Source organism: Alligator sinensis, unplaced genomic scaffold (genome assembly GCF_000455745.1).
Source record: "Alligator sinensis unplaced genomic scaffold, ASM45574v1 scaffold240_1, whole genome shotgun sequence".
NCBI classification, from domain to species: Eukaryota; Metazoa; Chordata; order Crocodylia; family Alligatoridae; genus Alligator; species Alligator sinensis.
This window is the reverse complement of record NW_005841902.1, coordinates 2,068,900-2,091,123: the sequence shown is the minus strand read 5'-3', so window position 1 is coordinate 2,091,123 and position 22,224 is coordinate 2,068,900. Positions and strand designations below refer to the sequence as shown.

At 40.8% G+C, this 22,224-nt stretch overlaps 1 protein-coding gene across 1 annotated transcript in view; it reads right to left on the bottom strand.

Moving 5' to 3' along the window:
• FANCC (FA complementation group C) overlaps positions 1-22,224 on the bottom strand; it is a 103,179-nt gene that overhangs the window by 4,829 nt on the left and 76,126 nt on the right. Inside the window, exons 9-14 of the mRNA XM_006018451.3 lie at positions 22,143-22,224; positions 18,097-18,172; positions 17,594-17,675; positions 14,808-14,982; positions 10,875-11,075; positions 7,508-7,686 (exon numbers count right to left, since the gene is read on the bottom strand). The exon at positions 22,143-22,224 is cut by the window's right edge and continues 36 nt beyond it. Coding sequence (XP_006018513.1) covers positions 7,543-7,686; positions 10,875-11,075; positions 14,808-14,982; positions 17,594-17,675; positions 18,097-18,172; positions 22,143-22,224 — 760 coding nt within the window. The 3' untranslated portion in view covers positions 7,508-7,542. The remainder of the gene's footprint in view (positions 1-7,507; positions 7,687-10,874; positions 11,076-14,807; positions 14,983-17,593; positions 17,676-18,096; positions 18,173-22,142) is intronic.

The window sequence follows — 22,224 nt, the reverse complement described above, 5'->3', positions numbered from 1 at the left end:
CAAGTGCCAGGCTTTTTTTTTTTTAAGAGCCAGGAGGCTGGGGCCAGGCAGGGCAGCCATTGAGCGGGGAGGCGGGGGCCGGGCGGGCCAGCCATTGATGGGGCTGGAAGAGCAGGCGGAGGATGGGGCCTGCTTGATTTGGAGATTTGGCTGATTTGGCAGCGGCTGAATCTTCAAGTCAGATTCGGCTGAATCAATTCACGACAGTGATTCAAATCGCTAAATCGAATCACTCCCCCAAATCAGCTGAATCCAAAGCAAATACTAGCCGCTTCGCACAGGCTTATTCTCCACCCCACAGTCGGGTTGTGTGCCACAGTCCTGTGCTTTGAACAATACAAGTGACATTTTTTCAAAACAAAATCCTAGGCAGGACTGCAGTATTCTCGTAAGTCACTCCACCAGCTCAGTCAGTCACTCTTCTCCCTTCTCACTAAAGCACTGGTAGGCTTTTGGTAGTTTTGAAAAAGGTGAAGCCCAATTTCTCAAGCTGGAATCAAGGAAAGCACTTAGTTCTTAGTATCCCCTGGGGAAAAAAATTACAGTTTGCCTTTAGGAAAGACAATGCATTTATTGAAAATGACTGCCCAGTACAGTAGAGCTTCTCTGGAGAAGGGCTTTTCAGTCCTCTGCAATTCCGTGCCCATTTCTGAATGACTGTCGGGGAGGCCAGAAATCTCTCAAGTAATGCCTGAGGTCAGGATCCAAACTGAGGGGGGTTTGATGGCTATGTCCCACTTCCCAGGATTGTGCCCAAGCTGTAGAGTAGGCAAGGGTAGGTTTCTCCCCACCCCTCTCGTTGAAGCTGGACCACTGTGCATCCAACAGTGCACAAGATGAGGGGCCAGAAGGCCAGCAAACGAGAGTGCCTGACTGTAGCCTACTGTTTATGGCACTCCCCTGGGAGGAGATTACCAGGATCTAGTTGCTGCTGCCATGGTTATTCATATTTTTTTAACCGATGACTGTCTCATGTAACACACATAAACAAGAGCTCAAGGAATTAGGAGTATACCTCTACTGCCTAATGGTTACAGCAGTTTAAAAAAAGATAAGCTATAGATCAATCAGAAGAAATGACCATGACAGAAATTACACAGGGAAGTTTGATGGCCCAGCAGTAACAGGTCAGATTAGATTATTTGAATAGTTTGTGCAGCCTTTACAAATCTGTAACAGTAAATTTCAGCCAGCACTGATGTCTCATAATGAGTACCTCTGAGGACAAAGGAGCCAGAGGCAAGGAAAGAAGAACATCTGTGCTTTTAAACTGTTCTTTTTTTCCATCCTGTGCGACAGCAAGAGTCCATGGTCTTTGTGAAAAGAGCACCCATTTTGTCCAACATTCAGAAGAAGTGGTAATTTTTAACTATCCAAAAACTCACAATTTGTGCTTTAGATTTGCATATGTTCAACAAGAGTTTCTATCTTCAGACATTATTCATTGTTACATTTGACTACCCCTTGCAGCTCTTATTTGGTAGTGGCCTTCTTTACTTGCAGACATCTCATGCTGGTGTGGAAGTAATGAACAATAATAGGATTAAGAATGCTAAAACAAAGCACTGGTAATCTCTTCAGAGAGACAGGAAGGTCAGATTCTCAGCTTCCATTCCAAGTTTGATCAAAATCAGACTGCTGTCAGATTTTTGTACAATTTGCACAGGTCAAGAGTTAGCCAGTCAAGACTGAGCCATCATGAAAAAAATAAACCTGTTCCTGATACTTTTTTACAAATCTTTGTGCAGAAGTGGACAAAAGGCAGGTGGAAATCTTGTTTTTCCTTGGTTCATTACAATCTCAAAGCCAGAACATAAGAGCCAAACAATGTACAGTAACTATGCTCATGAAGCAGAAAGACGGTTAAGTATCCAGAGCCAGGGAGGGAGATCAATTAATCTCAATAGAGAATGTGCCTGAAAAGATTGCCAAAACCCATTCAAAAAGACATTTTGTTTCAGAATGTTAGAAAAAGAGGCTCCGTATCTTTTAAAACGTTAAAATTATGGCATATTACCCAATCTGACCTTGGGGGTAAGGGTTGTGACAGGCATCTTTTGGTGAGCAAGGGGTATGATGATGGTCAAATTAGTTATGAATGTTATAAGCAAGGACAGAAAATTATAGAATTTTTCCCACTACATTTTCTGTGAAGGTGAATTGTCTACTATGAAGTTATTTGCCAGTCAAGTATCTGTGCTGTGGTTAACAGAAATAGGCATCTCAGACAGTAATGATCTTACCAAGTTTTCTTGATCCTTTTATGATCTCTATTAAGTAAGGCAAAATCTGTGCCTGGTAAGACTGACTATATTACTGAAACTTTACTACTGCCATCTGACAATATTCCAGGTTTTTGTTTCAGAGCTGAAGAGTGATCCAGTGCCTATCCCTAGTTGGCTCTCAAACTCAGACCATTAAAAGGACCCAGTCACTCTGAGTACACTTAAGCCCTTCAGAAGGGACTCATGAGGTTTATTCTTTTCCTATAGCCAGACAGATGGTTAAAGGAAGATGGCCAATTCAAGCAAGGGAAACTCCTTTCTGGCATTTGCTGTCAAACAGACCACCCCACAGCAAATTCCCAGAAAAAGATACTCCCTGCTAAGACAGCTATTGAAACTGCTACTAGGAGCATATCTTTCAAAAGTTCAGACAAACAGTTGGAGGAAAACATACATCACAGGGTGCAAATGCTAGCCAGTTAGGTAGGCGGATTTAAACAGGCCCACATGTGAATGTTGCTATGAATCATGAACAAGATGGGGCCTCCAGCACCAGCCAATATAGCTACAGTTGCCATAATTTTTCCTGCCACCCAGAAAAATATGCTGATTTTGTAACCTAACTAGCAATTACAGACTGCCTAGAAGATATAAAAATGTAGATCCTAGAACACAGCCCGGTCTGTGAGTGGTGGAGCGTGAATACTGTCCCTGTACCTTATCTCTGCAAAATCACCCTAACATTGCCACTCAGCCTCTTACAGGCCTGGGAGAAAGCTAACGTCCACGCTCAGCTTCTCAGTTTGCTGCATCTTATTTGGATGAGAGGAATAAATAAATCCTTAGTTGCTAATGTAGCATAATCAGCTGATCTCATGGCATGCTTCTGCTGCTCTTGCAGCAAGCTAGTGTGCCATGGTACACCCTTTGGGAATAACAACATCAGATCAATTACAAACTGGCTTGCTAATGTATCAAAATGTAGCTATTAACTGTCAAACTGAGAAGATCCCACGGGGATCAGCTGTTGGTTCACTGGAGGCATCTATGAACCTAGATGAAATACAGTGATCTCTGCTGGTAAAGTTTATGGGTGACACAGTTCAGTGAAATAGTAAATAATAGCAACTAGTTCCTCTTACAGACTGATCTGATTTTCCTGGTTATCTTCTCACAATCCAGCAAAGTTTGTTTGAATGCACTTGAACACTGACAAATGTGCTTGGCAACACAGAATGGGGGTGTTATTACAAGATAGGAGGCAGTCTTAGGAAACAGCAGCTCAGAAAGCATAAGCTATCCTAACTAACCACATAAACACAACCTCAGCACAGTGGTAGCAGAAGGACTAATACAATGCAAGCAGTAAAGCAATGATCTTGCCTCATAAGCAGCATTGATACAATGGCTCCTAGGCTAATGTGTCCAGTTTTCATGCCTGTCTACATCCCCCCCACACCTGCTGCATGCCCCAGTGCACTTTGTTAGAGCCCTGTGCCCAGAATGACACACCATGCCATGTGTCCCCACCATGCTGTGCCGCACAGAGTCCCCCCACAGTGTGTATGGCCACGGTCTCTCTTCGCCCTGCTACCAAACCCCAAACCCGGGGCAGAGGGAGGGGAGCATGGGAGGAGTGCTACCTGGACCGGGAGCCCATAGGCTGCCAGCTGGTCAGCTCTGCAATAGAGTAACTGTAATCCCCCAAAAGATTTTTAGGAAGTGGGGAAGACAGGGATCTGGCCACAACCCCTTTCTTCCAAACATGCAGAGGTGACAGGCTGTTCTGGCAGCTTCTACAACACGACACTATATGAGGAAACCTCTAACAGACCAGTGCAACAGGACTGTATCACACCACAAAGTAAGTACTTATGCCAAAACATAAATCATAGTTAAGTAGCGTGAGCATGCAGTAAAAAAACAGCAAAGATTTATAACAACCATGCTGACGAGAGCACAAGGAATGCAAGTGCAGAGGTCTCCTTTTGAAGTTATAGATGGCACTGATGGCCTCTTTCTTCCTTGAAGCATCCTAACAATAAGTTGCAGCCCTTCCTACGAAGTCAAACATGAAAAATGGGAATGTAATTTCTTACTACTAATATATTTTCTTTCCCTGAGCCTTTCCTTCATATTGCCTACCTGAGCAGACCCAGCAGCATCATTTCTGTTTAAAGAGAAGAGTTTTAAACTTTTATAGATGGCAGGGCAGAGTGACTACTGAGAAAGGAGGCTTTTCATCTGGCTACAGTGCACCTCTAGGAACTTTAAATTCAGATGAATATAGTAAATTCAGTGTTGACAAATATCATTCACTAGAATGAAGTGCTGGCTTTTTTGTAGCTTTATTTTATAAAAGCTGAATATATTATATTTTAAATCCAGGTTGAACATGTGTAAATACAATATAAGGGATAAAGGGAAAAGATTTTTCTTCCTCGGAAAGCAAATTAATTTTAGATTCCTGGTCATACAAGAGAGGACATTCCATAGATTTGTTCCCAGTAGACAAATTCCTTAGATTTTTTTTCCGGTAACCAGACAGTCTCCTAAGTTTAAGATTCTCCCATGCCTTTCAGAAGCAATGTCCAGGAACAGAAAAGTAGTCTGCCCGGCTTTGCTTTTGGTATATCTGATTACAGATAGTCAATAGATTGCTCTTAACTTTTTTATTTAAAATATTCTCTTGCCTCAAATAAACTTTCTTTGTAGGAAATATTTACTCTTGCAGTATTTACACTGAATACTACAAGACACTTTAAATGCATGGAGAGGAAAGATATGTAACTTCTGTTACTTGGTCTTACTTTATGACCAGGGATCCTGGTTTTCTCTGTTTAAAAATCGCAAGTTCTCTGATTAAAATCCCCCAAAATCCATGTATTTCCATAATGAAATGCCATTATATATGTAGGTATCAGTTGAACACAATATTTTATTGATATATTTACTGTTTTGAACAATTTGGAAGCCTACCAGTGCCGCAATCACTATAAAAATAAATTCTAAATACCTATACATTTTGTCATTTGATTTGGGGTTTTTTTTATCATGAAAAACCGGAGCTCCCCCTGCCCCTTTCACTCACCAGGACATGGGTCCAGCTGCAGTTGTCACCAGCCCCCCCACCCACACTGCTTTGTGGTGCTGAGCAGCCCTGATTATGCCAGTGCTCTGCCCATGCCATTGTCCCTCATTCCCTACCCACAGACAGTCCTGCTGGAGGGGCCCCCAGCTGCCAGAGTCGCCCCCTGACCCCCGCAGTAGTGCCTGAACCCTGGCTGCTGCCCATGGGAGGCACCAGCTGCTGCAGCAGAGTGGAGCAGAGCATGGAGCCCAGCTTCCTGTCCCCCATGGGCAGCACGGAGGGGTCCCCACCCTGGGCCCAGTGAAGCAGGGCAGAGTAGGGCCAGGTGGGGAAGCTCGTGGCGCTGCTGGGAGCTCAGCCCAGTCGTGGCAAGGCACCCCCTGCCCTCCTGGCAGCAGCAGGGGGCACAACTCCACACTGCCACCCCCACTGTTGCTAGGTGGGCAGGGAGTACTGCTCTGCCATGCTGGGTCCCACCTGCTGGGCTGCAGAGGCCCCAGGGGGAGGGCAGCAGAGTGCGGAGCCTGAGCCCACAGCAAGCAGCCCACCCCATGCACAAATCTGGGGGCACATGTCCCCCCAGGAGTGCACACAGTGGCAGGGAACCAGCCCAGCCTCCCCCCTGACAAAATGCTTGTGGCTCCGTCCTGCTTCCTGCCGGGGCCCTGCAGCTGCACATTCCAGCCCCAAGCTCCACGTACAGTTCAAACTGGGCAGCAGCCCTAGCCCCAGGCCTAGCCTCAGCCCTGCCCAACTCCCTCCCTCCCTCCCTCCGGGGGCTTCAGTTCCCCGCTCCAGACTTATCTACAGGGGAGCTGCTCTCCAGGTTGCCTGGCAACCATGTGCATGTGTACCTACGCACATGCAAGTGGCACCCCCTGCTGGATCGCCCTTCTTGCGCTTCCCCCAGCCCCTTGAAATGAGAAAATCCGGGGTTTATTGCATTTTTCCGTGGCGAACGGAAAACCTGGATCCCTGTTTATGACTTGCTAAGGTTGTTACTGTAAGAAATTACTGTATAGCATTCCAGCAAACTCCTATTCTTTCTACTGAAAAAGGACAAAAGGTAAGCATTTTTTCTCCTACTCCAAAAGAAACACAACTAATCCTGGATGCCTGCAGCTTGATATATTAGTGATATCAACAGTGTCTTATTGCACATAAAGTACAGACCTTAAAATCAGGTAACTGATGACAAGGAAAGGCTAAATACAGCAGCACCCTTCGCCGCAGTTATTCTCCGTTGTTATTTTTTCTACTTAAGTAGGTGAAAACAGTTTCCCAAAACTTTGGGGTCGTATTTTTAAGGTGGCCGGAGGATTGGCCTACAGCCCTTCTACCATGCTCCTGTCATTACAAGAGAACAGCCATTTAGGTACAGAATCAAGTCAGGCACTTCCATTTGCACAAAGATATAAGCACGTGTAGGTGCAGCCACAGTTCTCTCTTTTGAAAATTTGTCCCTTTCAGACTGGAACAGCATCCTTAAGTCTATGCTACACTTGTTTTACTTTAACTGATTATTGGAGTAGAAGAGTTCATCTTAAAAGGGAGAATCAGTTAAATGAACCAGGAAGCTAATAAAGTCTGCACCAAATCCTCTCTGTGTAATTGTGACATTAAGACAGAACCTGGAGAGACTATTGTCTTGGAGATGCCATCGAGCAAATCTGAGATGAGTCTGATGTTGTGAAATTTGAGGTGCTGATGTGTCTTTCCAGTTCATGAGGCAGTATTTCATAGTGGCAATTTCAGAATGAGTGACTATCATTCACTTGCATGTGGTCAGATTTAGGCTCACAGAAGAATCAAGAATAAATAGCAGGAAATAGTCAACAAATAATTCTCATATATTTTTTCTGGACTTTATCCTCTTGGAACATTCAAATAGTTTTCATTAACAGTATTAAATTATATAATTGATTTACCTCTTATTTTTGTATTTCCTGGATTAAGCAAAACCTAGACCCATAAACAGGTAATAACTGCTGCCAACAATGAGGAGATTACACGCCTGCAAAAAAGTTTTTACATATGACACAGATCCCTTGTAAAACAAAATAAGAACATTTCCAGTCTTTGTTAACATTTCTGTTATATTCTATTGAAAATATTCTGGTATTTTTTAGAGAATTATTTTCATATGCAAGGAGATCAAAATTTTAATGCTGAGGTTAGTTTTTTCTCTTACCCTCAATAATGGATCACTGGACAGTATCACAAATACTAAATCTTAAATGTGAGTCCTTGAAGAAGTTCATTCACCAACTTTATAGTTCTTTGGTTTTTTTCACCAAAATGATTAAGCCTGTAAGCTGTACGGATAAGACTGGCAAAAATTTCATGGGTTGTATCCCTTGCCTCTGTAATCTGAGGGGGGAAAAGCAATGGGAAAGAGAGGAAATAATCTAAATTAGTTATGCTTCTCAAAGTGCAAGAATTTAACTACATAAAAAAGCTACTTTTTTCTTCCACTCACCCTCAGAAACATTTCATTCTCTGTGATCAGAGAAGAAACTAAATTCCATAACGTATTCAAAGTTGAAAATAACCCCCTTTCTTAGAAGGAAAGAAGGGTGTATAGAAATCTCAGGGCTGGAACCCAAGATACAATAGAGCAGCTCTTGGCACATAGAGAAGTAATTTTATTCCACCTTTCTGCCTGGCTAATCCTCAGAGCTACTCTATCAGCCAAACACACTGGAGCACATCTCATTCTGGTCCCTACCCCCTCCCCGAATCCTCCCCCCTCTCACATGCCCCTTCTTCCACTGCTTCAAAATTCCCCTTTGCTAAGAGGTGGGGAATACAGAAAGGACTAGCATAGCTACACATATACCAGGTCAAGACTGCCTTCCTACGGTAACCCTCCAGCAGCTTTAAAGTTTCCCTGTGTTACAAGTGTAAGATGACAAAGGGTCTGGACTTTTGCCTTTTCTTAAAGATTCTGGAGTCGAAACTATCTTTTAACATGTTTAAGTGATCTATGAAGGAAAGGCAGCAGCATAAGACTGGGAAAATAAATAGAACCAAATGGAATATGATGCATACTTCCAAACATCTTTTACATACCACTCCCCCAAGCTAATGAATAATCAGCCATTTCCTAGCACGCATCCAAGACATCTACCATATCCTAGCGGTTCTTAAAGGAAGTAATATTCTATTTGTTTATTCTGCCTAATACCAGGCAGGAAGAGTAATCAGCAACAAGAAGGTTCCATTTGTTGCAAAATGAATTTCCCCAAGTGTGTCACAGGCCCTTTTACATACACATGGACTACAAAGTGGGAGGGAGATTTTCCAGTCAAAGTGCTAAAGCAAAACTGTAATGTTGGGAAATCTTAACTTGAACTTGCATGTACCGTAACGCTAAACTTTTTTTTCTTCATTTTTTTGTAGATGATGTTCGAACTAGACAGGGGCATAATAACTACTTCATATTTATGTAGCACTATTTTTATTAAAAAGACTTTAACACTTTCCTGTATACAATATATAACAGGATCAGTTCATTCAGCAAGGAAAAACAGCCACTTCAGGGTTGAAATGGGACACCTATCTTACAGCCACTAGCAACCAATTGTATGTTTTCTTAGTAGAGAAAGACAATACAATAAGAGAATCAGAGATCAGGACCCAAGTCCAGACTAGCATGGAAGCAGGGTGCTGGTAAGGCATATTCTGTCCTCAAAATAAAGAACTCCATATTGCCATCCAAGTAGCTTTTTGGCCTTTTGTTGGCCTCTATAGGGAACTGTGAGCAGTCCTCTTCTTCCAAAAGGAACATTACTGAAGAACTGCATTTATTTGAGATAGAAAATTAAGGGGAAATCCACATAAATAAGACTTGGCGAAAAGGCCTTTATTAATAACGTGAAGAACTTATTCAATCAGATTACTTTTTTGTCCATCCTGAAAATGTGAAACTTCCTTCAGTGTATCCAAGAACTTTGGCCAAACCAGTTTTAAATGGTTCAAATACAAGTATCGTTATTTGGCTCCCAGTATAGGCCTGAGGGGATTCTTTGTTGGTATCTCCCCAGCATTCCTTCTTGAAAGTCTGGCTGTCAGATGACTGAAAAAATGCTTTTTCCATTGAAAAGTTCAATCTGTGGTACATTTTGGGAGATGTAGTTAAGTCAGAGGCTCCAGCCCATACAGAAGAATGGAAGCTTGAGCTACAACCCCAGTGAGGCATTGTTTGGAACAATTTTGGAACGTTTCATTTTTCACCCAAAGCCCCCAAAATAGGTGGACTTAAAAAAGTCCCCCATCTGCTGCTCCTGCAGCATGGTCTGAAAGGAAGGGTGCACACCAGTGCACTGCCTCTGGATGTGCCCCAGAACAGACATACTGCAACTATAGCCACCCTCCCAGGCAAACACATGCCTTTGCACACTGCTCCTGCAACATGTACTGCTTTCTCCAACTTCCGGCTATATTTCTTGTTTTTTCTTTTTGCTGTTGTCTCTCCTCTAAAAGTATTTGCTGATTTGATGGTGCCAAAGATTACACGTATGCAGAGCACTCTACCACTACTACCTTACACCCTTCTATGCCTCACATTTCTTTATATATGGTGCTCTGCAAACCACTCTATTACCTCTTGTTTAAACAAATCATGAAGCCATTGAAATTAAGGTTGAAAGTAACCTTAAGAGATTTTTTTAGTCCAAACCCCCACACTGAGGAGGATTTATTTTTACCATGGCTGGGAAACCTGTTTCTTTTCTCATGCTGCCTTCAACTACCTGTTTCTTTTACTCTCCTGTGTTTACCAGAAGCCATCATTAGGCCTTTTTCTAAGTTCTCACTCAATGGTAGGGGGCACCCTCTTTAGTTCTTAACCTACTTGGCCTTTAGGATGTAGTCAGCCCTGAAGTTGGAATCATTTTGTGTCCTGTAGCACCCTGTCCTCTTTGGCATTTTGAGTGATTCCTGAAGCCTCCCCAAAAATACAAAGCTACTATAGCAGAACTATATTCTGTCACTTCTTTCCCCTGAATATTTCCAACAGGCATCCTCTTGTTTCCATCCTCAATCCCTCATTCAGGTTTTCGTTATACCTTGTCATCATACACATGTATTATATACATCTTCCTTTCTGGCCTTCCTAAATCCCCAAATGCATATGCACAGTCAGTGCCAGTTCTACTTAACTCCATCTGTTCTTCATGATGGAAAATGGGAAGGAGATAGTTTCACTACCACTGCAGCTACCAGCTAGAAAGGAACTGACAGATGGGTGGAAAGACTCTTGATGTAGAGAACGAAAGGTCTGAAGGAACTGTGTGCAGTCCTTTACTGCTAAGTATTACTCAAAAAAATTCTGTGGCTCTAAAGGTAGGGCAGCATTTTCTCCAGTGGCACCTTGGGAAAACTGTCTGTAGAAGGAAAATATTTTGGCTGTAGTTATAATTTAGGCTAGCACTGATGTACACATTTTTTTCAACTCTTTGTTATCATTATTGTAGTAAAAAGCAGAAGTTTCAATATGCAAATAACAATTTAAAAAAAAACCTGCCTTCAAACAGAAAAAAACAACACACACTTACATGTGAAACAAATTCTCGGGCAATCTTGTGTCCACCAGAAGAAAAGAGCAAAAAGCTAATAAAGAGATGCCTGATAAGGTGTTTGGTACAAGGTTGTGTTGTATCAGTCATCCTGCTAGCTGCAGCTTCCAGATCTGTGATGGAGAGGGTTGTATGGCTGAAAAGCATCTTTAGGTGGTCACACACAGCTCTAGTTTCTACCTTTTGGGAACAATTCCATAAAATAAAGAATTAGAGAAAAGTCATCTTTGTGGTCATTTCCTTGGACTTGACTCACTAACAGAAGGCAGAATCCATCAAAACATGTACAGAGCTTGTATTTCAGAAAAAGAGCAGAACAGGACGGGCAGTTCACATTCAGTTTACACTAGTTCACATAAATATAAATGGACAGACTGGAACTTTCTTACTTTCTTCAGTCTTGCAAATTATGCAGCCAGGGCATCAAGCCAAGATTTGACCTTTTTGGTAATGAAAGGAAATGGAGAAAGTCCCTCAGCAGAATGCAGTCAAATTTTTACATTGTGGGAAAAAGAACAAAAGGCTCCTTGAGGGCTCACTTCAGTATTGCAGCTACAAATCAATTAAACCTCCATGCAATCTGACCTCAACTGATAAAATGTTCTGATAAGAAAGCCAGTTGTTTGCTTCTTCCTGTATTGTTTGCAACAAGTACTTTTACTTTGTGGAGTAGCTTATAACAGGCTTATTTTACAATCAGAACATAAAACAGAAGATTTTGCTTCTAAACAATATAAATTGTTAGAGGATCATAACCGGCTACTAATTATAAAAATAATTTTGTAACAATAATTCTATTCACCACATTAAAACAAACCGGTAGGATTAAAAAACCCAGGAAATGCAAATACAAAGGCAAATTATACACCCTAGCCAGTGGGAAGGGACACAATGCCTATCAGGATTCTTAAGTATGTTTTATATTTAGTTATTTGTGCCTCCTAAACTGGGATCTTGACTGTGGTGGGAACACAGTCTTACAGAAAGAATAATCTGCAAAAAACAGCATTTCACCCTGGTCTCTCTCACGTACACAGCTTCTAGTAAAGCGTGTGCATAGTCCCAAATAACAGCTGTACGTAAAACAGCTTCAAAGATGCTTTGTAGAGCAGCAGCAGTGATTGTTTCTGTCATGGCAGAATTAACCCTGCTAAGGCTTGACACATCTAACTCAGCAAACTGATGATACCAAAGTTACATGTTCCAAGAGCTGCATGGGCAGTGACCTGGGGAAAACAGGTCATTCTCTCATCCTCTCAGCAAAGGATACAAATAAACTTTGAAAATAACTGGCAAGGGCCCTCCTAACATCCAGGGCATGTAATCCAGATTTAATACAATTAGAATGGGGTTTTGGGGTAAAACAGTAAGTGGGTGACTTTATTTAATTCAACTGATAGGCAACTATGGGAACAGACATGCTGTCCAGGAAAAATACTTGCAAGGGATGGGTTAAATCCCTAATTCTCTCATCCTTCTCATTGCTGGAGTGGTTACCAGAAAGGAGGCTTTCATGGATAAGTGCAGGAGAACGTGAAGCCATACATTTGAAAAGATATCACGCAAAACCAATCTGTGAAAACTAATCTTCAATCCCATAAAGTGATTCATTCCTTTACTGAGAGGAAATCTCCTACTTTCCTCCTAAGAAATTTAGGCATGTCAGATTGAGAAAAAAGAACTCAAATAGGACAGGATGTTGAGCGCTATAATAACACCTAAGTGCACCCTGAGACAGCTATGCAAGAGATTTGAAGTATTAAGTGAAAGCATATATTCTAGGAATAAGTGACTCCAAAAAATAAACTGTCCACCCACGTGTTCTGCAGACCTGAAAAAGTGGAACACAGAGCATAAAATATAGTTGTCTATATGTACAGCTACAGACCTTCGCTGTATAGGGGAGATCTTCCCCTCTCCCTGTCTGCTTAGATGAAATACCGTAGCTGTATTTTCTTATCAGAGTCTCAGTGGATCATCTATGAATGAGAGGCATGAACTCCAGTCCAAACATTTGGTATGGCTCTTAGCTCCCAGATGTTTATAACATAGCAGCAAATCCTTAGGAGTCTTTTTGCTGTATATCAAGGGAAGTTGCAGGAACAACATTACCAAAGCCTTTGTTGGAAGGGACAGAGAGAAAGGAATTCATACGCACACTCTGACTGGGATTTTCCTGAAACTGGTACCCTCAATGGAAATACATGAACAATTTTGTGGAGAGGAAAGTTCTTGCATTGTGATTTACAGACAAAAACAGAAGGTTTCTCTTGTCACACGGAAGAAGTGTGCCAAGATTTTATTATTAAAACATCAACACCTCCCTCCCACTCTTGGCTGCAAAGCAAAGCAAAACAAAACACTCCCCTCTCTTCCCCCCCGCCAAATCTTTACAGATAAAATTATCAATTCATAAATACTTTTAGGTTTGAAGTATTGTTAACCTTTAAAAAAGGTATCTATGATTTAAAAAAAAAAAAAAAATCTCAACTATAGCACTGGACACTTTTTTCCTCTATTGTTTGAGTTAATATAAATCCCATGGACCTTTAACCAGACTGTTACACTGTGCCTTCTGCTCATGCACATAGGAAATTCCAGGATACTTTTCAGAAACACAAAGACCCTCAGTGGTACCTTGAGGTTTTAAGCAGGATCAAGAACAGGTGTATTATCTACATGGGGCCCAATGGCTCACTGTGTTACTAACCCTTTATGTGGTTCCAGCAGAGTAAAGGAGCAATAAACAAGTCAAATCTGGCCACTGGGGAACAGATTACCTAGATTAGGCAAAGGTGCTGTAAACTCTCCGTATCATACAACATATTCCAAGCATGGGGTTTCTGGTTAAGGAACATGGTACATAACTAGCACGTGGCTGTCTCCAGCTTTTCTTACCTGATTCAACACTCCTTTGGCCCACCGGAAGCCAATAGTACGTTAAAACACCTGTAAAATGCTTATTTACCCTGGGAGCCCAGCAGGTCTCATATTGGCTCAATAACAGAGGAGGTGAAAGTAATATATGGTCTTCCTTTGTCCGTTCCCCTCTCTGCTTCTGTGATACGACAACTTGAACCAGACTTTAGAGGTTAAAGCAAAACTAGGTAGGTCGTGCCACAAATTAACACAGGAAAACTGAATTAGATCATCAGATCACAGTCTAAATCAGCGGTTCAACCTTTTTAGACCCAAGGCATTCCTCATTAGACTCATGGCACCACTACATAACTGTGGGGAATTGAGAAGCACCCTGTTTCAAAAAACTAACTTGTTCGTTACAGTGCTGACGTCCTTGCAGAGGGGCAGGCAGTGAGGGCGGGGGAATAGCCAGGCAGGGAAGAGTCTGAGCCTGTATTTATCTGCTTTTCTCCTCACACCTCCTGGCACCCTTAAAAGGATGTTGTGGCACACCCGGGCGCCCCAGCACCCTGGTTGAGAATCACTAGTTTAAAAATTAGGATGATAGGTGCAACAAAATCAAGTTATATACAGTTAGATAAGATTCAGTGTTGCAAGATGTGACTGAAGAATGGAAGACTGCTATTACAGTACTGCAAGTGAATTCACTTTGAAGGTGGTACTGTGTTGGGGGCCCTACTTCATAGGCTTTCTGAAAGGTTACCCATAGTAATTTCAAGAGAGTAGTTATAGAACTACTAATGAAATGGATTAGAGTCGAATATTTTTGAGAAAAGTGTAATCAGAGGCACTATGCCCCAGAGTACACTTAAAAAACGCTTCTTAGATGCCAGTTAGAACAGCCACAGCAATTATCCTGGAGCCCTTCTACTGGAGATGTTACAGTTCACAGAAGATCCTGCAAAACACAGCCCTTTTCACCAGAAAAATGTCTCACTTTAAGAGTAAGATTGACTACTGAATACACTCAACCATGCCTACTTCACCCACCATTGTTTGAATCCTCTGATGATTTTCATTGTATGGATTATAATAAAATGCCAATAACCACAGCAAAGCATCTGAAGACTTGGCTCCTGACTTCAGCACCTGCTCTGCAGCAATATCAATCCATTCTCCAAAATGAACAAACAAATACCAGGTCTCAAAGAGGTCAGCATAAGATCTGTAACAAAATGAAATGTGTTCAGTTTCTTGGCTATTGCTTATTAAATTCTTGTGAAAGATGACAGGTTGATGGCATGAGGGCCTGTCTACTTTAACTGTTGACCAAGCTGCTTTGTTTTACTTTAATGATTCTCTTGTTTTTATGCAGTATGTACTTTTTCTGGTACTGCAGGGAAGTATGTGTAAGTCACTTCTTTATGGCTTTTAACTAGGTCCCCTCTACACATTACCTGTATCATGCAATTACCAAGCTGATTGTGCAATTAATTTAGACTGGCTGCACATGCAAATTAACAAATGCACCATTAAAAGATCCAACCAGCTATAAAATTATTGCTCAAAAATGTGTAATAATTTTATAGCTGGTTGCTATCCAGCTTTAATTTGCACATGTAACAGGGTCTGCTCCCATAGCTGGAAGCCCTGTCAGGTGCACAATATACAGCTGGGGCTAGAAGTCCTGCAGCTGAAACGACTCTCAGCTCTGACAGCGCTGGGCAGCTGTGGACTCTAGGTCCTGGCAGCCATGGGGCGCAACTGCGATCTCCCAGGCAGGGGGGCGGGGGAGGGGAGCAGGGACTGTTACCACAGCTGGAAGTTCACAGCTGCTGTGATCTCCCAGCCCCAGGGTTGCATGAGGCTCCTAGCTGCAGGAGTCTGCTTCTTGCCAACCTCTCTCTGTACTGGCAATAAAATGTGATGGGATCTAGTGCATGATCCCACAATCATACCTCCTGCCATGAACATATGGCATAGCAGGAAGCACGTCTATGTGGATCACGCATTAAATCCCATTGCCCCTTTACCTGCATGTGTAGAGAGGCCATTAGATTTGTAAATGTGTAAGCTAAAATGGCGGTGCAGTTGCAACACAGTGTGAAATTCTTTATGTCAATCAAGAAACTTACATTCAGTGGGGCCAAAATTTCACCCACACATTTTAGAAAACAGGTTACTCACCCATACAGTAACAGATGTTCTTTGAGATGTTTAGTCTATATACATACTCAACCGTTGGGGGGTGCACATTTAACCAAAAGGCTTTTGAAGTCAGCAGCATTTATTGGGCAACAGACATATCCCTCAGATCCTCATGCTGCGAACTGAGGGCATTGAGGGACAAAGCTGCCTTCAACACAACCCCATTCCTTCATCAGACAAAGAATTCATAGTGCAAGGAGTTTAAAGCAGCAGGAACTTCAGTAGGTCATCTAATCAAACACTATGCTTAAGACATCCATCCCTGTCTAAACCACTCCAGACAAATATTCATCTATCCTGCATTTATAAGCTTTCAATGATCGCAACTTCACAACCTCTCTTAGTAATTTGATCTTCTGCCTTAGCACACTCATAGTTGGACATTTCTTCATATCTAACCTAAAACTCCCTATCTGAAATGTTAGCCTTTGTCCTGCTCCTGTGGAGGCAGAAGAACTACCTGCCATGTTTCTTTTATAAACCGTGAGTCTGGTGAAACCTGAACCCACAACCTTTTAATATTCCCATATGTCAAATGAGCAACCTATTACACCACAAAGCCATACATACTAACACATATTTTGCCACAATAAGCATGCACCCAATAACCCACAGTGTCATAATTTAAAACAATCTGACAGATAATTCTCCATCTCAGTCATGAATAGTAATGTCACTGAGGAGTCAGCTTGCTGTCTGAGGAATATTAGTAGGCCAAAATGAATACCTTAATTTAAAATGTTGAAAGATTTGGAGCTTAGATGCTTATGCAGAACTGTGAAAGGCTAATCTTATCTTCAGATAAAACTCTACGTGACAATAGGCTCTTGCTACCTGTGCCTGCTTTTCTTGGGGAAGGTCCCCTCTGTTATGTTAAAGAAGTGGGAGAAATGTTTGGTCAAATCCCACTCTGGTGTGTTCAAAGACAGGACAGAAAGCCTTATTCTGTGAAAAGTCCTCTCCCTTCAATGCATTCAAGAGCCATTTAATTTTCACCTTTGTAGTATGTGTCAAATCCCTCTGCCCCATCATGCTCCCCACAATATATGCCTACTGGCAGTTTATCACAACTTGTATTGCTTTAAAAAGCAGGAAATAAGATGAGGACTTCTGCTCACTAGTTTCATGTTCTGGTTACAAGGAGTAGTTGACACAAGGAAGGGAACATTTCAACACAGCCTCCTATACGTCTGCTTGGCATTGCACTGTCTTTTGAAAAAAGGCTTTTGAAAAAAAAAAAAGAAAAGAAAAATGTTGGCTGAAATCTTCCAGGCCTGGAAAGTCCCACGATAGCTGAAGCCGAAACAGGACAGTTGACAAATATGCTTTCCTTTTGTGAGATTCCACTTTTAGCTCTTATGAAGGGCTGGAATTAGAAAGCCTAATTGTCTGAAGCTTCAAGTGCTCAAAAGCTCAGAACCAGGTTCTCAGTAAGCTTTCCAGGCTTCCTTACACTCTACAATGTCCTGTTTTCCAATCTTTACACTAAACTTGTATTTAGGAAGTAATAAGGACATGACAATTAAAGATAAAGAAACCTAATTACCAAGGTAGCGAACTACGTGATTTATTTAACAGGGTAGTAAATGTAAAGGAAAAAAAAAAGGTGAGTGATAAGTACTGTTTACCTAATGGTTTCATCTTCTACTGCTGCTTTTAGCATGTCAGAAATGTGTTTCAAGTGCTGAGACCAGAATGTAGCTGGCAAATCTGGAAGACAATCATAACTGAAATTGTACCTAATGAAATATGCAAAACAGAATAATATACAAAACCATATCAAGCTAGTGCTAGAATATGTAAGACATAGGATTCAGTTTTCAAGTAAGTTTTAAACACTCCCAGTTGTGTTTTTTACCCATACCTAGTTTTAAAATTACTGTATATTCAGCAACTACTCAGTTGGTTCAATCAAAGAGATCACCTACAAAAGTCCTCACCTCACATTAGAAAAACCACTAAGTTTCCTAAATCAAGAACTTAGAAGCCAGGAAATGGAAGAATTAAGGTTGCCCGTCTAACCATACTTTGGTTCCTCTTCAAGTTATATGCGAGGTTACTTTTTCTATAGAGAAATAACGATAACTGCAAGTTCCATTAAAATTGCAAAAAAAATCATGACAAAACTTACCAAAAGGATGCTTGAGTAAAGCTATCACAAGAGGCTGATGGCGGTGAGGAAAGTAGGCCTTCAATGGAAATTTATGCTAAAATATAAAGTTAATTTTTAAATGAGCTTTGTGGTCAGCTTCTCAGAACATAAACCTTAACTATACTAAAAGCTTGCCTTATGTAGTAACTACAGACCATAAAGAATCATATAACTAGTTTTAAGTCTAACATTACAATTCTGTATGAAGAAGGGAGAGGAAGAGAAGTCAGCTTTCAAAACATAGTTATTACTGTTAATGGAACTTTTTACTTCAATGCAAACAAGTTTTGCATGGGGGGATGGTGAGGGTTGAAATCTAAATGTTCCCATTTAGTGTCTGCAAAGAGAAAAAATAACTCTATCCTAGTGCATCTGAGCTAGAAAGAAGAAAGAGAAACCAACTAGTCTAAAATTCATGCTTGACAAAAATCACCTTCAAAAAATGGTGAAATAAAAATTAACTTTTTAAAGTTCCTTTAGGTTTAAGAGATTCCCAGCAAAAGTAATGTATGTCTATAGTGGCATTGGTCCTACAGTGCTACATGTGACAGGAAACAAAAATATATGCGACTTCTCCCCTGTCAGATACATACAAGATTTTGTGCACTTTAATTTGGATGAAATACATCCAGGATTAGAAAAATTCCCATGGACAGATTTAGCAGAATATAGGTGAAATCAAGGATAAAACTCAAGTTTCCCCAATTTTATTGACATTGGGTTAATCTATAAACTAGGTTCAAGCTTCAAACTGTGTCCAATTACATGTGATAGATTTATAGATCTTAGCTCTTATTCACTGAGTACTATGTTAAGAGTACCAACCTCACTGCATTCAGATTTTGTGAAGTACATTCAGAAACAAAGCAATATGATTCACTTTCTCTTTATCTGTGCCTCATTTCTAAGTATGCATTATAAACAGCAATTAAAAAGAAATTAAAATCCAAAGAAAAGTACATGGGAGCCTCAGACTCCATCACTGGCGTAAGACAGTCAAAACTTCAAAGGTCATCAAATGAAATTAGATTAATTAAAAAATTAATAATTCCTATACTAAAAAATGCATGCACTCCATTGGTGTGCTCCAAAAATTGTCATGAAAAAGCAGTATTGATCATGCTTACTAACCAAATTATTAATAAATTTCACTTGCAAGATTGCTTTCATTCATAAATCGAGGTTGATTTTCAACATAGAGACAGTTTAAGCAAAATAAAAATGTTTGCCACCTTAGCACACAAACACAGCAGAACTAGTGTTACTGTACGTGTCTACAAACATATGCAGAACACAAAAACATATGCAAAATATCACAAATAGCGAACAAAGTAACATCAGAAAAAACAAGCTTAGATGTGACTGAATTGAACAATTAACATAAAAAGTACCCCAAAACAAATGTATTCAACTAATAATTAAAAAACCTATTAAGAAATATATTAAATGAGAATTTCCAGGCAAAATGGATGATAGCTTGATAGCCTAGGTCCCCCACCTTCTGGGTGAATGCTCTGTTGAGCAAAAATGTCCATCCCCACCATCACATCCTCCCTCTCCACATACATTCTTTTATGAGCTGCAGGCATGCAATCAGCATCAAACAGTGACTAAGTCTGCTAAACAATCAGGGATTTGCGCAGACCTCAGTGCTCTCCTGCGCCAATTTGCGTTGCAACAGAACTTAGGCAGGAGTTAGGTAAGTAGATGGCTGATCTGTTCACACAGTAACCTAAGCACTTAGGAAACTTTTCAAATTGAACTGAAAGTGCCCCATGCATGCAGTAGCTTAAGCATTTTTGTAGCTGCTGGAAGGAAGGGTGGTCAGCCAAATTCTGCCTAAATCTTGTTGCAGTACCTACAAGGTCAATTTGGAATTGTCCCTAAGTCCATATTTAGATATCTGCATGAGTAGTCCAATTTCCAAAATATGCTGATCATGGTTTCTTCCCTTTCGTTAACTTCTGTAAGCTTTCAGAAACTCAAGAGATAATACATTTTTGCCATCTTCCCTTAACAGCACCTGACGCAATCTCCAGCTCTAAGTGGCCTGCACAGAAACTAGTAGGACTCTTGCTTGTGACCAACCCACTGCAGTCAGTTAGGAGTAGGGAGGCTTTCCACAATCTCTTTTTATCTTACACAGCTGCTGGATACAACCTGACTCTTAGAAAGAATTTCAGGATACATCTGTTTGCCTAGCCTTTCTAAACTGAATTATAAATTTCCAGGGGTTTCAGATGAGTTCTCTCCTTATCCTCAGCTATAAGTAATTTACTATACTTATTTGAAGTATCATAGGTATCATAGAAATAGGTGTTTTATAGATGCATGTAATAACAACAACAATAACAGTACAGACCACACATAGAAGGTAGCCCTGATCCAAGATCGTGTGTGCCAAGTTTCAGCAAATTTTACAATTGTTTTTTAAACTCTCCAAAAAAGGGTTTGTAACTGAAATGCTGTCAGGCAGCAACTTAATCAGGTGCACTGTGAATGAAACTATACAATATTGAGTCACAGCTTTGCATCGAAAAGGTGGGTAATAGTCTATAACTCAATGTCAACAGGTGAAACGTTTTCACATGCATTACTGGCACCACAGATTTAGCTTTTGGCTAGCTGAAGGGTGTGTGATATCTACTTATAGTCTCCACCCAGCCACCCCTATATGCCTAGGGCTGCACAATGTGCTGCTGCCATGCAGTCAGGGTGGCATAAAATTAATCTGTGCAGCATTTATATGCATCAAATTAGACAGCTGTAATTTCAACTTTAATTCCTATTGCCGGAGGCTAGAAGACAGATTCAATCACTAATTAAAAGCATGTATATTAGCAGTTCTGTGATGAAGACCTATGCCTTTGCTACCATCTCCCAAAATCATGTGGAAATTCAAGGCAGTGAAAATTCTCTGGAGTTTAAGTGTGCAGATTATTAAATAGAATAGCCTCCCAGCCATTGTTTATGTCATATCAAAGTGGACAGGAAAAATTGACCACAGTGTGAAATTATGCTTTGGATGGAGAACCTGGAAGAGGATTGTGGCCTATGAACATATTTCGATTTTTGTGAATCTGCCATATTGAAGTTTTCAAGCTGAAGTCTTGATTCTCTTCAAGGTTACCCAGATACAAAAGCAGAATTTGTTTTAGTAAGAGTAGCGTAAAAACTACTGCAAGGGCAGAATCAGACTCTGAGCGGGGAACTTTGGAGGCTTAGACTGAGTGGAGCTCTGTCACCCTTTGCCTCATTTGTTGCAGCCCCGGTAAGAGAAGGATATATTCTGGTCCTCTGAACATCTGAGATATGGACAGACGTAAAGTACTTCATATCCTGACATTTTTAAAGCACTTTTAATTTGTAGCACTTTAGTAGTGTACAAACATATAACTGCCTTCAAGCTATAGTGTCATTATGAAGCGCTTTAGAGCTTTCTGCGTTTTGGTCACAGTAATTTCTGAAATGGTAGAAAACAATTTATTGCACTGTAGCATGTCTACAGTGGTTCTATACATGGAAAATTATGACAAATTTGTAATTTTCCATGTATAGAATCTAATTATTGGGGGGGGTTGCCTTCAGCTCAAAATTATCTCGGATTCAAGTAATTATAGTATATAGTATATTTACCTCTTTTTTCTCAGTAATTTTAGTTCTTTGTTCTGTATGATCCCTGCTGCTACAAAAGAAAGATTTTCAGTCCAAGATGGAGGGCTGTGCCGTAGTTCAGTATACAGTCACATAATGCATGGCCAAGATAATACCACTCATGTAAATCATGGCTTATGTTAGGGAACTGCTCTGACATGTCAGAGAAATTACTTCTGCCTTGAAGGCTCCATGTTTAATGCCAGTTAAAATGCCCAGACTGAGCCCTGGCATTTGCCAGCATTAAAACAACACCATCATTTGGCTTACTGAATCCCATAAGAATACTCAAAAATAAAATCATTCTTTTCATGCAAAATCTTATAGCCTCTCATTAAAAAAAAAGATTTAAAAAATAGAGGTCAACTAACCTGCTTGTTATCATTCTGGTGAGCCTGGACAAAGCACTGTGTAAACACCTGTATTATCAGCATTACTTCTGGAGCTCCATCA